At 37.1% G+C, this 16640-nt stretch overlaps 1 protein-coding gene across 3 annotated transcripts in view; it reads left to right on the plus strand.

Moving 5' to 3' along the window:
• The window catches only part of LOC149926405 (tachykinin-like peptides receptor 86C), a 151652-nt gene that overhangs the window by 47241 nt on the left and 87771 nt on the right, over positions 1-16640 (plus strand). For all 3 annotated transcript variants that reach the window (XM_090158712.1, XM_090158714.1, XM_090158713.1), the window contains exon 3: positions 3891-4106. In XM_090158712.1, coding sequence (XP_090014838.1) covers positions 3891-4106 — 216 coding nt within the window. The remainder of the gene's footprint in view (positions 1-3890; positions 4107-16640) is intronic.

Genomic DNA, 16640 nt, shown 5'->3' on the forward strand with positions numbered 1-16640 from the left:
ATTAGTCTTAATAGGTGTTTTTATAAACTAACGTGGCCTTCTGGTTTGAATGTAGCTACTACGTCACCTTTATTAATAATTCAATGACCATTGGTGGATTCTTCTCTTTAATGAGATACCTAGATGATTTTATATTTTTATGAGGGAAAAAATTTACTGTTAGAGCATGTTGGCGATTGGGAGCAACGCTAAACACCATCTCAACATAGTAATCATCCCCAAGTATAAATCAAGACAGTCTTGGTAATACGCTCTGAGCAAGCGAAGTGACAGACGCTTCATCCGTTACCACTAGAGTTGTAAGTCAGAAAATTATCTGGAAAATGACCGAGGCCTTTTTCTGGAAAATGTTCCGTATTTTTCCGAAGAAAAGAAAAAAGGTTTTAATTCCATAATTTGTTTAATATATTGTTTGCAATTTAAATAAAGCGGAATTTTCGCCTCATGTTTTCGAATCTAAACGTAAAACTAAACCTATAGACTAGCTTTAAACTGATTAACAATGTAACACTATTAATGTTTTGTAGTATGTTTACTGTTATTAGACATTTTATATCGATAAAAAGTTTAAAACCTTTAAAAAGTAATTAATGTTTAAATTTTTTATTTTTTCCGATTTGCGGAAAATTTCCTAGAACATTTTCCGTATTTAATTTTTCCGGAAAATTGACAACTCTAGTTACCACAACAAAAGAAATGCATAATATGTAATTTTTTCCCATTACCACAAAATTTCAATATTATTAGCTTACAAAGAAGGAACTGTTTATGATTAAATGGTCTCAGGCAACATTGTTTTGTAGCGTAACCAATCTCAATTCATTAGGAGAAATTGTCTTACGTGGGAAAAATATTTTTTCTAAGAAACTGGCATGTCGTAATCTTAATGAGATGTAAAATTAATTAATTAAATTAAACAGGCATACTTCAAATATGGTTCAGAAATTTGGAGACGTTTCCAGATTTCCCCTGATTAGGAAATCCGCTCTCGCCCGTCGTTCCTTAAAATAGGATTGCACTTGATCCGTTCCGAGCGTTGGATGGTCCCCTGAGAACGAACTCAAATGGCGGCTGTCTGACGGACTTAAATTCTGTTTACGCTTCGGTCGTTATTGCGTAGGCCGGTTTACGTCACATTTATCTGGATGTAACTGCGCTTCAAACGGGCCTAATTACGAACCATTGGCGTATTCGACGCGCTAATCTCGACGAGCGATCTAATGGGTATTGCCGAATTGACGCGTGGTGCTGTCGATTATATCTACAAGCCGGTGGCGTTTCGCTCTGTTGCGTCCGTTATAAATGTGTTTTAAACGCCCTTGCATACTTATCTGGATGAAACCATATTGTTGGAATATTTCATTTTTGTATCCGTTATAAATTATTTACTACCGTAGAGTTCCTAACTATACTGTGTCGTTTTATCTCATATATAAATTGTACATAAGGTAATTTTAGCCCTGTGAATCTCCTATATAGGGGTAATTTTAGCACTTTGAATCTCCTATATATTGGTGATTTTAGCGCTTTGAATCTCCTATATAGGGCTAATTTTAGTGCTTTGAATCTCCGATATAGGGGTAATTTTAGTGCTTTGAATCTCCGATATAGGGCTAATTTTAGTGCTTTGAATCTCCGATATATAGGGCTAATTTTAGTGCTTTGAATCTCCTATGTAGGGGTAATTTTGGCGCTTTGAATCTCCTATGTAGGGGTAATTTTAGCGCTTTGAATCTCCTATGTAGGAATAATTTTAGCGCTTTGAATCTCCTATGTAGGGGTAATTTTAGCGCTGTGAATCTCCTATGTAGGGGTAATTTTAGCGCTGTGAATCTCCTATGGAATATTTCATTTTTGTATCCGTTATAAATGATTTACTACCGTAGAGTTCCTAACTATACTGTGTCGTTTTATCTCATATATAAATTGTACATAAGGTAATTTTAGCCCTGTGAATCTCCTATATAGGGGTAATTTTAGCACTTTGAATCTCCTATATATTGGTGATTTTAGCGCTTTGAATCTCCTATGTAGGGGTAATTTTAGCGCTTTTAACCAATGATTACAATGGGAACTGTGCCTATGAAAGTTTAGGAGTATGAAAAAATTATATTTAATAGTTTCTTCTTAGAAATGGGGCGTACAAAAGTCTTAGGGCGAAGGTCTTAAGACGACCCTGTCTGTGACAGTGAGGGCGCCAGTATTTCCTAAAAGTGAACCCAGTTTTAGTCTTTTACAAATTGTACATAAGGTAAATTGGAAGGGCCAACTACATTCATCTCTTTGATTGCCTCAAAACTTGAATTAATGACTTTAAAAGTCACTTGATGACTTAGGCCTAAGGTGGCGCCTTGGGTATTAGCCTAGTTGATTATTTTTTTTGATTATTGTAGTTATAGATTTAATAAAATGTTTAAAGGGATCAAAGAATTTAACGTTCTTTGCCTTTAGGAGCATGTTTGACATTTTATATTTCCAGCTGTAGTTCCAATATTACTAAGCAAACGAAGATTCGTAAAATCTTCGTGAATTTCTCTATAACCATATTTCTATTTACCCTATAAATTAGTAATTTAGCTCTATAGTTTAAGTTTTATTAATTTTCTATAAAGTGGTAATTTTAGCCCTTTCAATCTAATAAATAAAGATGAGTGTTGATTTGTATATATATATATGTTTGTCCGCTATAGGATTCTACAATTTTCAACTTAGGTCTACCACATTTGGTATACTATCTCATTGTACCCTGATTGTGGTTTTTGACGGTAACGGTCGGCAAAACAACTTTAATTAATTGAGCTAATTTAATAATTACGTATATCCGCTATATACAAGATACTACACTTTGGTCATAGCCAAAAGACCGAGTTTCTTAATTCTTTAGGCATATACACGAAAAAAGCTAAAATTATTTGAATTTTTTAGAAGCCTTCTTCAATAGACACTTATTATTTGTAATCAACATATAACTGATTAATATTGTTATTAACCAGTTGGCTATATTCGGTACGGAGACATTTATTGCAGCGTTCTATTTTAACCAGTTGGCTATATTCGGTACGGAGACATTTATTGCAGCGTTCTATTTTCGTTTTCAATGTGTCGGAGTTTTGTCACTGGCGCTGTTTCCTTGGTTATAGAAATAGGCGTAATTCCCCGGCAAATACTGGGTATCCCACCTAGTATCCTATAAAGTTTTAATTTAAGCCTTTTGAATATTCTATCAATTTTTAATTTTAGCCATCCTATAAAGTAGTAGTTTTAGCCTTTTGAATATCCTTTAAAGTAGTAGTTTTAGCCTTTTGAATATCCTTTAAAGTTTTAATTTTAACCCTGTGAATATCCTATAAAGTGGTAATTTTAGCCCTGTGAATCTCCTATTTAGGGGTAATTTTAGTGCTTTGAATCTCCTATTTAGGGGTAATTTTAGTGCTTTGAATCTCCTATTTAGGGGTGATTTTAGCCCTGTGAATCTCCTATTTAGGGGTAATTTTAGCCCTGTGAATCTCCTATTTAGGGGTAATTTTAGTGCTTTGAATCTCCTATGTAGGGGTAATTTTAGCGCTTTGAATCTCCTATATAGGGCAAATTTTAGCGCTTTGAATCTCCTATATAGGGGTAATTTTACTCCTTTAAATAAGTATATTCTTCGCACGAGCGATTTGCACACGCGCTTGAAAAAGCTATATTCGTCGCGAGTGTAGCGCACCCTCGTAGACTTGTGAAAGTAAGAGACTTTGACGTAAGAGCTACATTTAAAAAAGAAGGCCAAGTTACTTAATAAAAAAGCCTATTTAAATTAAATAAATTGATTTTTCGTTTTTTTTTTCAATAAAACAAAATCAACAACCTGATATTTGATTTAGCCATGTTTTATCTTTTTTTGTCAGGTATTTCGCCATTGTGTACCCGTTGTCACCGCGGATGTCCCGTAAAAGCGCGGTGGCGGTCATCCTGCTGATCTGGATCGGCGCCTCGCTGCTGGCCATACCGACCATCCTCTTCTCGAGGACCACTACTTACCGATACCCGGACGGCACCCTTCGCTCGCTCTGCAACCTGCAATGGCCAGACGGACAAATGGGAGAGTCGCAGTCCGACTACATGTGAGTGTCCCCTTTTGTTTTGAGTCAAAGTACTTCCTATAAATTATTGCCAATTTAATGGGATGTAATACAAGTAATATTACCAAAATACATTGAACCTCAGGATTCGATTTCTTTTTGAAGAATATATTATTTTCATATCGTAGAAATATATTTCATGATTCATTCAATCGGAAATAATAATACATAGGGTCTGGATGTGCAAGCTACTGTTTACATGGTCCTTGTAAAACGGCCAAAACACCGCGACGGTGACTGGTGAGCATCGACGGTAGAGGGTCGTGTTTGGTCCAACGGATAATTTTTGCATCGAAGGGAAAAACTAGTGTTAGGCCCAACGGATAATTTTTGCGTCGAAAGGAAAAACTCGTGTTAGGCCCAACTGATAATTTTTGCTTCAAAGTGGATAAACTCGCGTTAGGCCCAACGGATAATTTTTGCGTCGAAGGGGATAAACTCGTGTTAGGCCCAACGGATAATTTTTGCGTCGAAGGGAAAAACTCGTGTCGGGCCCAACGGATAATTTTTGCGTCGAAGGGAAAAACTCGTGTTAAGCCCAACGGATAATTTTTGCGTCGAAGGGAAAAACTCGTGTCGGGCCCAACGGATAATTTTTGCGTCGAAGGGAAAAACTCGTGTTAGGCTCAACGGATAATTTTTGCTCCGAAGGGAAAATCTCGTTTTAGGCCCAACGGATAATTTTTGCGTCGAAGGGGATAAACTCGTGTTAGGCCCAACGGATAATTTTAGCGTCGAAGGGAAAAACTCGTGTTAGGCCCAACGGATAATTTTTGCGTCGAAGGGAAAAACTCTTGTTAGGCCCAACGGATACTTTTTGCGTCGAAGGGAAAAACTCGTGTTAGGCCCAACGGATAATTTTTGCGTCGAAGGGAAAAACTCGTGTTAGGCCCAACGGATAATTTTTGCGTCGAAGGGGATAAACTCGTGTTAGGCCCAACGGATAATTTTTGCGTCGAAGGGAAAAACTCGTGTTAGGCCCAACGGATAATTTTTGCGTCGAAGGGAAAATCTCGTGTTAGGCCCAACGGATAATTTTTGCGTCGAAGGGGATAAACTCGTGTTAGGCCCAACGGATAATTTTTGCGTCGAAGGGAAAAACTCGTGTTAGGCCCAACGGATAATTTTAGCGTCGAAGGGAAAAACTCGTGTTAAGCCCAACGGATAATTTTTACGTCGAAGGGAAAAACTTGTGTCGGGCCCAACGGATAATTTTTGCGTCGAAGGGGATAAACTCGTGTTAAGCCCAACGGATAATTTTTGCGTCGAAGGGAAAAACTCGTGTCGGGCCCAACGGATAATTTTTGCGTCGAAGGGAAAAACTCGTGTTAAGCCCAACGGATAATTTTTGCGTCGAAGGGCTCGTGTTAGGCCCAACGGATAATTTTTGCGTCGAAGGGGATAAACTCGTGTTAGGCCCAACGAATAATTTTTGCGTCGAAGGGAAAAACTCGTGTTAGGCCCAACGGATAATTTTTGCGTCGAAGGGAAAATCTCGTGTTAGGCCCAACGGATAATTTTTGCGTCGAAGGGGATAAACTCGTGTTAGGCCCAACGGATAATTTTTGCGTCGAAGGGAAAAACTAGTGTTAGGCCCAACGGATAAATTTGCGTTGAAGGTAAAATCTCGTGTTAGGCCCAACTGATAATTTTTGCTTCAAAGGGGATAAACTCGCGTTAGGCCCAACGGATAATTTTTGCGTCGAAGGGGATAAACTCGTGTTAGGCCCAACGGATAATTTTTGCGTCGAAGTTAAAAACTCGTGTCGGGCCCAACGGATAATTTTTGCGTCGAAGGGAAAAACTCGTGTTAAGCCCAACGGATAATTTTTGCGTCGAAGGGAAAAACTCGTGTCGGGCCCAACGGATAATTTTTGCGTCGAAGGGAAAAACTAGTGTTAGGCCCAACGGATAAATTTGCGTTGAAGGGAAAATCTCGTGTTAAACCCAACTGATAATTTTTGCTTCATAGGGGATAAACTCGCGTTAGGCCCAACGGATAATTTTTGGGTCGAAGAGAAAAATTCGTGTTAGGCTCAAAGGATAATTTTTGCGTCAAAGGGGATAAACTCGTGTTAGGCCCAACGGATAATTTTTGGGTCGAAGAGAAAAACTTGTGTTAGGCCCAACGGATAATTTTTGGGTCGAAGAGAAAAACTGGCGCCGTTTTTGGATTTTTAACAATTAAAATTAAAAGACGAACCTAATTGACTGGGTTTGACTTGAGTATGGATTGTAGTTGGCTTCTTGGGCATTGTAACCCGGCCACCTTAATTAATGGCTTTAAAAGTCGCTTGAGGACTCAGGCCTAAGGTGGTGCCTTGGGTATTAGCCTAGCTGATTATTATCTGGTAACCAACCAGCCGGAAATATTTCATTCAGCGACCGTAGAAGGGGAAACAAAAAGATATGGTATTTTATTTAAGCCTTATTTGCCGAAATGGAAATTGTGTCCGCGAATGCTTTTCAATTTCTATCTATTGATGTATCTTTTATATTTGTTCTGAGAAATGGCCCTAAAATATTAACTGCAATTTCATATTAGCAATTCAGAAATTGATACATTTCTTTGCTGGATACTGTTTGGTACAAATTTGATAAAACAATTTTTTCAAATTTAATAATAAACTGCTTCGTCGATTGGCTACGATCAAAGCGAATTTTAAAAAGACGAACCTAATTTACTTGGATTGAGTTGAGTATGGATTGAAGCATATGTAACATAATAACTCTTAAGTATGCCATAAAAGCATTTTCATTAATGAAACCTTGTTCACGGGATATGACGTAAATTACGTCACTTACAATTCCGTGACGAAATACGCGTCATCAACTTTACTGATGGGAAACGGAAGTTAGTGAGAATTCCTCGCGCGTTTTTGGCTTTGCCCATGTCAACTTTAGTTCGTGCCTCGCGATCACATGATTTCATTTCCATGGTAACCTTTTCAATAGCGCAAGGATTATAAGCATTTTTGCAATTTTGGGTCCGCTAAATGTATGTTCCGCGTGAAACAAGGTCTCATTGAATTTTTTTCAATGGAAATGTTGTACAGAGGCATACTTATGAGTAATTATGTTACATATGATTGAAGTGTATCTTGACATTAACAAAATAGATGACTTCTGAAAATGAATATACTTTATTTAATTTAATAATAAGATTGGGTAAATATGAGGAAAATTTGGTTAATATGGGTAAAATTGGGTAAACGGGGCAATTTAAGGAAAATTTCGATAATGTCTTATAAATTTTTATAAATGAAAATACAGCTTAATAGAAAATATTGATATATTTCGGATACATAGGATAAAATTAGGTAAAATAGAGGAAATTGGGTGAATTGGATAAAATTCGGAAAATTTAACGTTTTCAGGGTTTTCAGGTTAAATTAAGATAAAGTTTAGAAATTTCAAGCGTGTATTCGGTAAGTTTAGGTTAAATACCATAACATTTTCAATAATAAATGAAATTGGGACAAACGTTTGAATAATCAATTATTATCAATTATTATTTTAAATTTAACAATTAACTTCGTCGTCGTTAGGCTGAATTATCCGTAACGTGGACACAAACTTAAATAAATTACTACTAATTTTTGTTAGATCCGTTTTCAAATTGTAATTTTTTTCATATTTTCATAAATACTGCATTGAACCAATCATTTTAAAATAAAAATATTTTGAATTAAATCCATTGTCTTAGGAAATTAATATCAATCATCAAACCCTGCCGAACATAACCTGTATTATAAATTATTAATATTAGTCGATTCTTTTTTATTAGTTATTATGAAACGAGGGCCGGGGTAAAGCTGATTTCCGTCTTATGCCTTTCTGGGAAAGAGCCACTCCAAGTGCACTTTAATGATAGCTACTATTTCCATTAGGCCTAGTTCCAAAAGGAAGTCGTTTTATCAAAAACATTATTTTATTTCGGATAAATGTGAAAAGGCAATTTTCGTCCGAAACTCAAATCATCAGGATTAACTCAACCCTAACATTTGGAAGCCTTTCACTTTTTAATTCACTTTATTCGCTCGAAACGTGTACTTTCGCATATTTATTTTCTAAAACTATACCACATCGAGTTTATATGACTTATTGATAAGTAAATTTTCCTAGACAGGGTATTTTTAACATTTTCCATTGATGGAAGGATTAGCACACCTTAGGCTCAAGTCGTCAAGCGACTTTTAATGCCATTACAATGCCGATTTGATTTGAGTTAGCCGCAGCGTTTGGCGGAAATAACCAGGCGGCGGCGTGGTGTGCCGATTTTTCAAAAATCCTCGGCGGCGTGGAATTTTATTCGGCGGTGGTGGCGCGAAGGGGCAGAAAATTCCAAAATGTTTATGAAGGTAAAAAAGCAGGGTTCGAAAACAAAAAACCCAGTGGGTTTTTTTTGGACCCACCCACCCCAAAAAACCCACTTTAAAAACCCACCTGAGAAACACCCACTTTGAAATTTCATATTTTAATGAAAAGGCATTTTTTCAAGGTGCAATGATCACTTTAATATATATATATATAGTTAATTAATAGTAATTTACAAAGTTAACCGGCTTGTTAACTTAATAGTTGAGACTTGAGACTTATGACTTCAGATTTCTACAAGTCCTTGGGTTCAGCTTTGCTGCCTTTGCAGTATCTCTACACTTTTACAAGCTTTTCAGCTTTTTCTGACACAAAAAAAGTGAAGCAGTCTACCTAGCAGACGATATCTAGTCCCTACAATCTTTTTTAGCAGGGCTCGACATAAGACATATCTAATTTCTCTTGATTTGGGGTTTTTTTTTGACATATCATGTAATACAAATATGGAAATATGACCTTTGAAACTCAACGCGGGAGTTTTTCAGTGCCACACACAAGGATCGAACCCGGCTCCTCTTGCTGGGAGGTGAAAATGCTAATCACTCTCTTGTTCCACGTTGCGTGATGCAGTGTGAAAATCGTTCAAATTGAAAAGTACCTCAAACCTAAGGAATTACATGTTTCATTGAAATATGTATCGGATACTTATCTTGTAAGAGATATAATATGTACTTCTGCTTATAGGAACAGATTTTCTATTAAAGATGTAACGTTGGATTTCAAGTTAGGATTTAAACCTGCAACGTTAACGTTTAAGCGGGAAGACTACAGTGGCTATTGTCTACTTTCGCGCTATTTCAAGCTGAAATCTTTTAATTTTGTATTTTAACTTATAAAATTCATATTTAAGGGTAGAAAAATCTCTTGTTTAGTGACTAAAATAATTTTGACAATTTAAAATTAAGTTATTACGTTTTAATTCGGACCCCCGGAGCTAAACAAGTTGGGCAAGCGTCCAAACTACCCTTTAGTTAGGACCTTATATCTCGTTAACGATTAATATTAGAATTATCAAAATTATTTTAAGCACTAGAGGAAGGTTCAGCCTAATAAGAAAAATATAATTAAATTATGTAATTGTTAAAACAGAAACGTTCAGCTTGAACGAAAAAGAGGCTTTTACTGTATTCTTCCCCCTTAATGTAGTGTTGTAAGTCGGAAAATTTCCCGCTCGGAAATCTTTCCGGAAAATGACCGAGGCCTTTTTTCCGGAAAATTTTCCGTACTTTTCCGCAAAAAATTTAAAAACGTTTTCGTTCCATGATTAGTCTAATATATTGTTTGCAAATTTAAATAAAGCGGCATTTTTGGCTAATTTTTTCGAATCTAAAAGTAAAACTAAACCTCTAGACTAGGTTAAACTGATTAACATTGTAACACTATTAATGTTTTGTAGTATGTTTACTGTTATTAGACATTTTTATCGATAAAAAATTAATAACATTCCGCAATTCGGAAAATTTTCCGGAAATTTTTCCTCATTTTATTTTTCCGGAAAATTAACAACACTAGTTTAATGAGTGTACCATAAGTGTATGAGAGAATTATCCTTCTGGACTAATTTTTCAATGAATCGAATTTCACGCCAAATGGTGGAAACATACAACGCGTGTATATAAAAATGACGCGCAGGGATATTTACAAATCCAAAACTTGATTTTCCCAATGAATTATTTAAAGAAAATCAACGTAAGACGTAATTCGCCTCGCATTGCATATTGAATAATTTGCAAAATCAAACGAATAACAATAGCAATATATGGGGCGGATACAGAGATTTACTTTTACTACAAAGTGAGCTGTCAACTAGGGAAGACACGTTCCTGTTTTAAATAACAGAATAAGCTCAGCATTTTTACGCAAATAGCACTCTGGGCGATTAAATTAATGTAAGCGGCGCCCGTGGCAAAGTCCTTTAAGCTTTAACAATTGCTTTACTCGCCCGCTTTTAAATCCTCGAATCTTTCGTTTCACTGGGGACATTTGAATCCTCTTTAGAGAACGAATCCCGTATAATAACTATCTTCTGTCTCGAGTACAAAGTTGGGAACGTTAAGAAGTCCCCCCGGTGTTTTGTCTCAGTGGCGGCGTGTTACGGGGAACTGAGAATGTGTTCAAGTTCACAGATAACTATAACCTGTGTTTTAATGATCCACCTACTCTCATGCCACGTTCACACCAAAGCTTAAAATCTAGTTTAGGTCGGTTTGAATGCCAGTTTTGACCGACGACAATAATTCTTGGTTCACACGTGCGAAATCGCTTCAGCCTGGCTCGCTTATAGCCAAGGTTTAAGGTCATTTCAAAATATGACCAGAATTTTGAAAATTCGTAAATGTATCCCAAAATAATTAGTTAATCGTGTTTACTACACATACAGTAATATTATTTGACATTATTTAGAATTTCATTCCCATTATTTTTTGAAAATACGGGCAATTTTACTACCCCGCCTTGTCGTTTTGAAAGCGATTCTAAGCGAACCGACTTGGAAGAGTTTCTTCCCGAACCAACACGAAGCGATTTCTAGTTCTCTAAAACGAAGAGATTTGAGGGGTAAGTGCGAACCTGGCTTAACGGGACTCACTGTTCAGGCTTTAAAAATACGAAAATCACGGGTAATTTTAGTTCAATGTGGACAAACTTGGCGTCACTGAAGTCGATTTCCGACGTATACACTCTTTTTCGCAGTATTTTCGACCCCTCTTTTTGGCCGCCCGCTAGTCGGCCATTACCTGGAACCACCGGTGGGGGTCTAGGCTTCAGTCTTTGGTCCCAGGATATGGAGAAGGGGGGGGGGGGGTAGACTCAACATGAACGCACCCAGCAAAATTCCCAAAAAAAGAGTGAATAGTTTCGTAGAGAAGCTGGAGCGTTCACGTTTAATTTTGACGAAATGGGGCCGTTGTTGTCGGTTAAATGATTAGGCTTAGTAAGTTTTAGAACTTTTTATTTTTCAAATTGGTTCTTTAAAAGTTTAGTTAAGTAAAAATAACCAGTAAGCCGCGTATGGCTAAGGTTTTTTAAACAATGTAACTAGAATCCATTTAATTTCTAAATCCTAAAGTAACTTTCTCGCACGTACTGTCGCCTAAGCCCCGACTAAACCTTTCATAGTGATAGTTGAACCGCATTCTTGAGGCTGATGTACCTCAATAAGCCTTCCGATTTAGGCCACGCCTACCGTGTCTAAATATCGTGAACAGTGAGTCCCCTTAGATTCTTGTTCCATGGTAAGTGCGATTAATGGAGGTAATAGCGTAAGGTGTTGATAAAGTGTACCTTCTGCCTTTATAAGCAGTGCAAACTAACCCAGGGATTTGGTATTACTAGTTCGATACGTACAATACCTTAAATATTTTAGGGTTTAAAAATTATAAAAAAATAATTCAAAATGTAACATGTATCTTTGCAGGCTTTTAATAATTATTCTGTCTAACATTGAAAAAGCCTAATACCCTTTTTTAAATTATCAGTTCAGTTTATTTAAAGCTGTAGATAGAAAGAGAACTTACAAGGAGACTACCCGAGGTGTTACACACCGATTTTGTTCAAACTCGGGGGATTGGTAGACCTTCATGTAACTTGAAAAATCCTAAAGGGATTTTATTCAATGAGCAACGGCTTTGCCATGGCAACGAAAAATGTTTTTGACAACATAAATTAACATGAGATTTTGACCGATTTCCCTGTGCAAAAAATTAAAAAAATTGATAAAAATGTGACCAATTTTGATTTTTTTTCTCAATTTTTATGAATTTTTTTTATAATTTTGGTATTTTAATTTTTTTTCAATCTTGTAAAATGTTTCACAGGGGGACCCTTGGAATCGGTCAAAATCCCATGTTATTTTCAATGGGAAAATTTCCATTTTAAGTTGTCAAAAACATTTTTCGTTGCCATGGCAAAACCGTTGCCCATTGAATAAAATCCCTTTAGGATTTTTACCTCTCCGAGGGGACAAAGTCCCCTAGGAGGGGTTATACAACGACCGTGTCTGTCTGTGGGTGGGTCTGTGGGTGGGTCTGTGGGTGTGTCTGTCTGTCAGGACTGCGAACGCGTTCGCATTTTCGGTGCAAAGTGTAATCACTGCGTACGCAGTTTCTCAAAGGGTTGGCAAAACCACCGTGTGACGGTGAGCGTTAACGGATGCATTTGCGGTTTGGTTTGGATGGTGTTTTTTCGCTCACCGTCGTGACGGTTTGGTGTATTACGGTTTTTGTAATGTTTATGCGTAGGTTGTGAGTGTTGAATTTGTTGTGTTTGTGTTCTGATGGATGTGCATGTTGAGTCTGTTGTGTTTATATGGGCGTTTTCTCTCCAACTTCTTCTTAATGACTTTGGGACGGACCGAGTGCTGAGTGTAATGCTACCTCTCAACGTCCAATGGCAGGGTTTCCACCAGTTGTACACGGTATTCGTCTTAGTATCAATTTGCGATCGCATCGGGCGGGATTTGAACCCGAGACCTCCTGATTGACAGGCGGACGTTCTACCACAGAACCACCGACACTTGTTACGCCTTATTGAAAATTAGACCTTCAGCTTTATCGGAAGCGTATTTAATAGAGTACGAAATTTTGGTTTAATTGAAATAGAATTGAAATTGAAATTATTGCATCGAAGAAATTCTAATTTAGCGTTTCTCTATTGATTAAAAACAAATGCGCCACCCAGGTTTCGAACCCAGACCATTCGGCTTGGCAGTCGAGCGCTCTACCACAGAACCACCGATAGCTGCTTAGATTCACTGAAATTAAGACAGGCATCGTAAGCATAATAGGTAATAAAGTCTTTTTTTATTAATGAATTTATGAAGACCTAATCTGGTATTTTTTAAAGGTTAAATCTTGTTTTAGCGCAGTCAGCCGAGATTAGAGGGTTAAAGGGTAGACCCTGTGGGTGGTCCACTTTCTTAACGACCTATATATAGTTCTGTTAATTCAAAGGAGATAATTTAACGTTAATTGCTTTAAGAGGTGGCGGTTAGTCAAGTGGCTCTCTGTGCTTTGTTGATGGTAAGGTTTTTGCTTCTTGTACATATATTTGGTGTGGATATTTGGATATCTACGATTTCTAACGCAGTCAATGATTTCTTGGGTGTGCGAGTCATTATATGATATTGGAAATTGGACGGCATTGGTCTTTTTCATGTGGTATGCGTCACAACGTCAACAGGAAGTGAACGAGTCGTCCACTACCAGATATCTACGGTATCTTCATCGAGGGCGAGTGTTGAAATAAAATGAGCGTTAAAGATGCGGCAAGTATTTCGTAAGCGAGTAATTCCAAAAAGCCTCTGTAGATATTTCTTTCATTAAAATTTGCTTCGTATTATATTTAACTGATAAACTTGTTCTGTAAAAGGGTTTAATTCAATTGTGCATTGTTGTAGTACGTCTAACTTACTGTTGTAACTACTTAACTTATGATATTCTGAATAAATTAAAATTGGTCGTTTCGTCTCAATTATTTTAATTATAATAAAAATTTTATACCGGGCGGGATAGAAATGGGTTAATATTTTTAACAAATAACTCTAAATTGCGGAGATATATCTTTAAGGGTCATCTCGAGAAATTAATACCACTAGGGACAATTCTACCGAGGAGAGGTAAATTTTGGCTTGCCAACTTGTTCAAGTTACATGAAGGTCTACCAATCCCTCGAGTTTGAACGAATTCGGTGTGTAACACCTCGGGTAGTCTCCTTGTTAGTGTCTCCCCCTACCGACAGAAGGGGGAAATAATCAGGAATCACTTAGCGAACAGGGTACTGTGTAAATATTATCTCCTTAAATCGAATACATTGTCGAGGGAACTTATAGCTCCGGCTAAATGACACATGAATATTTCCCGCTGTGCCTTTTTCCATTGGAGACTAGACTATGGTTTCATCCACTTGTAGAGTGTATATTTGATAGGAGTGTCGTTTGACGGTTTCCATTAGAAATTTGAGCTGTAGACTTAAACAGGCGGTGTTGACTCGAGTTTCGGAGGAGGTTTTAGTCTCGGATGGCCTTTTCAATATGAGCGTAGTTGTATCGTTGGCTAGAATCTCCAATTGGGAATTTGCGTCATTTGTCGACCAATTGAAAAGGAATCCCCGGCCGCTTCAGCTTGTAAATATTATGTGTGCAGAAGACATTCACTTTTAATGATCTCTCTAAATGGAGGTTATATCTCCTTTGATACTCGGGGGACCCGATGGGAGCTGCCTGGTGTTCTTTTCAATCAAGTGTCATGGATTGAAAAATCTACTTTACTTTTCGGGAAAGTCTTCAGGGAGTTATACCGCTTATTTTTTGGGAGAAATTTTTTGAAGGACATTCGTGTGTATTATTTAAGTTTAGGTTTAAAAGTAGTTCTTTTGTTTTTAAAACCTGGAGAGGTCCCGGAATTTTAAAATGGCTTCCAAAAGTCCGGGAATTTTAAAATGGTCTCAAAAAGTCAGGGAATTTGTATATGGCCTCAAAACGTCGGGGAATTTGAAAATTTCCCCAAAAAGACAAGGAAATTGAAAATGGCCTAAAAAAATCCGAGAATTTGAAAATTGCCCCAAAAAGACAGGGAAATTGAAAATGCCTAAAAAATCCGAGAATTTGAGAATTGCCCCAAAAAGACAGGGAAATTGAAAATGCCTAAAAAATCCGAGAATTTGAGAATTGCCCCAAAAAGACAGGGAAATTGAAAATGGTCTCAAAGTTAGGGAAAAGTCGGGGAATTTGAAAATAGTCCCAAAAGTCCGGGAATTTGAAAATGAACCAAAAAAATCAGGCCGATAAATTTTTGAACGATGAATTAAAAATACATTCATATTTAGCAAGATTTTACTTCAAATCATTCATATTTGTACTACAAAAATAGTCGGAGAAAATTTGGCAATTGGTCAGGAAAAAACCTGGAAAAGTCCAGGAAATTCATTAGGTAAATTTTGTGCGAACCCTATGCCGTAATCATTTCGGTCCTTACATTTCACAGAAGCTAGAAGTGATTGGCGCTATAGTTATGTTAAACAAGACGTACGACGGTCAGAATACACACAATCCTCCTAATGTGTTAAGTTTGTTTGAGCTATTCACAGCAACCTGCAGCGCCGTTATCACAACCAAAATATATCCACGGTCACACATATATACAAATTTACACTTATTTGTTACTTCTAGTCATACTTTGAAAGCATCGAAGATACCTTCGATCAGTGTAACTCTTATTTTTTACTTCTGATAACACTTATTTGTTACTACTAGTCAGCCGTTGAGTGTCACACTTATTTCTTCTGGTTATACGACAAAGACTAGTTCGATTAGTTTCATACTTATTTGTTACTTCGGATCACACATATTTGTTACTTCGGATCACACTTATTTGTTACTTCTGATCACACTTATTTGTTACGTTGAGTGTCACACTTATTACTTCTGGTCATACGCCGAAGACTAGGTAGATCAGTGTCATACTTAATTGTTACTTCTGGTCATACGTTGAAAGCGCGGCCCACTCTGAACGGCCTTGAAAAACGCCAGAGGGAAACGGGCGCGTAGACCTCTATAAACACGCGGATTTACAATGTTGGAAATTGCGGGGGTCCGTATACGCTGCCCAAAAAACCTTACTTAGAATTAAATTTAAGGAACGTTTTTACAATTCTAGGTTATATGTAAACCACAGCTATTCAAAAATATAACTTTCATGAAAATCGGACTTAAATATGTAGATTTTTAGGCGGAAATATAAAACCACGAAAACTGGGGTCCCGTAAATTACCCTGAAAACTATACTTAAATTTAATATTTACTGATATGACCGAAGTTGTAGGTCCGCTGAATCCTAACCTATCCAATAATATTTTTTTAACGTTATCGGACTTAATTTTAAACAAAATATCTACCACATAAAGGAAATCACCGAAAATAGTAAATTGGGCAAATTCCCAACTTCTTGGGCTCCGATTGGAAAACTTTATGAAAGGCTATCAATGGTAATATATGTACTTTTGAACGAGATATTATTGACTCTTCTAGTTATAACCGTTGAAGAGGTATGCGTGACACGGCGGCATCGGCGGCATCGGCGGCAACGGCTACACTGTACGTGAGACTTATGCAGCGCTCAGACTATCTGAAAATATTACGTTAGC

This window comes from Leiobunum rupestre, chromosome 9, assembly GCF_980474605.1.
Source record: "Leiobunum rupestre chromosome 9, qqLeiRupe1.1.hap1, whole genome shotgun sequence".
NCBI lineage: Eukaryota > Metazoa > Arthropoda > Arachnida > Opiliones > Sclerosomatidae > Leiobunum > Leiobunum rupestre.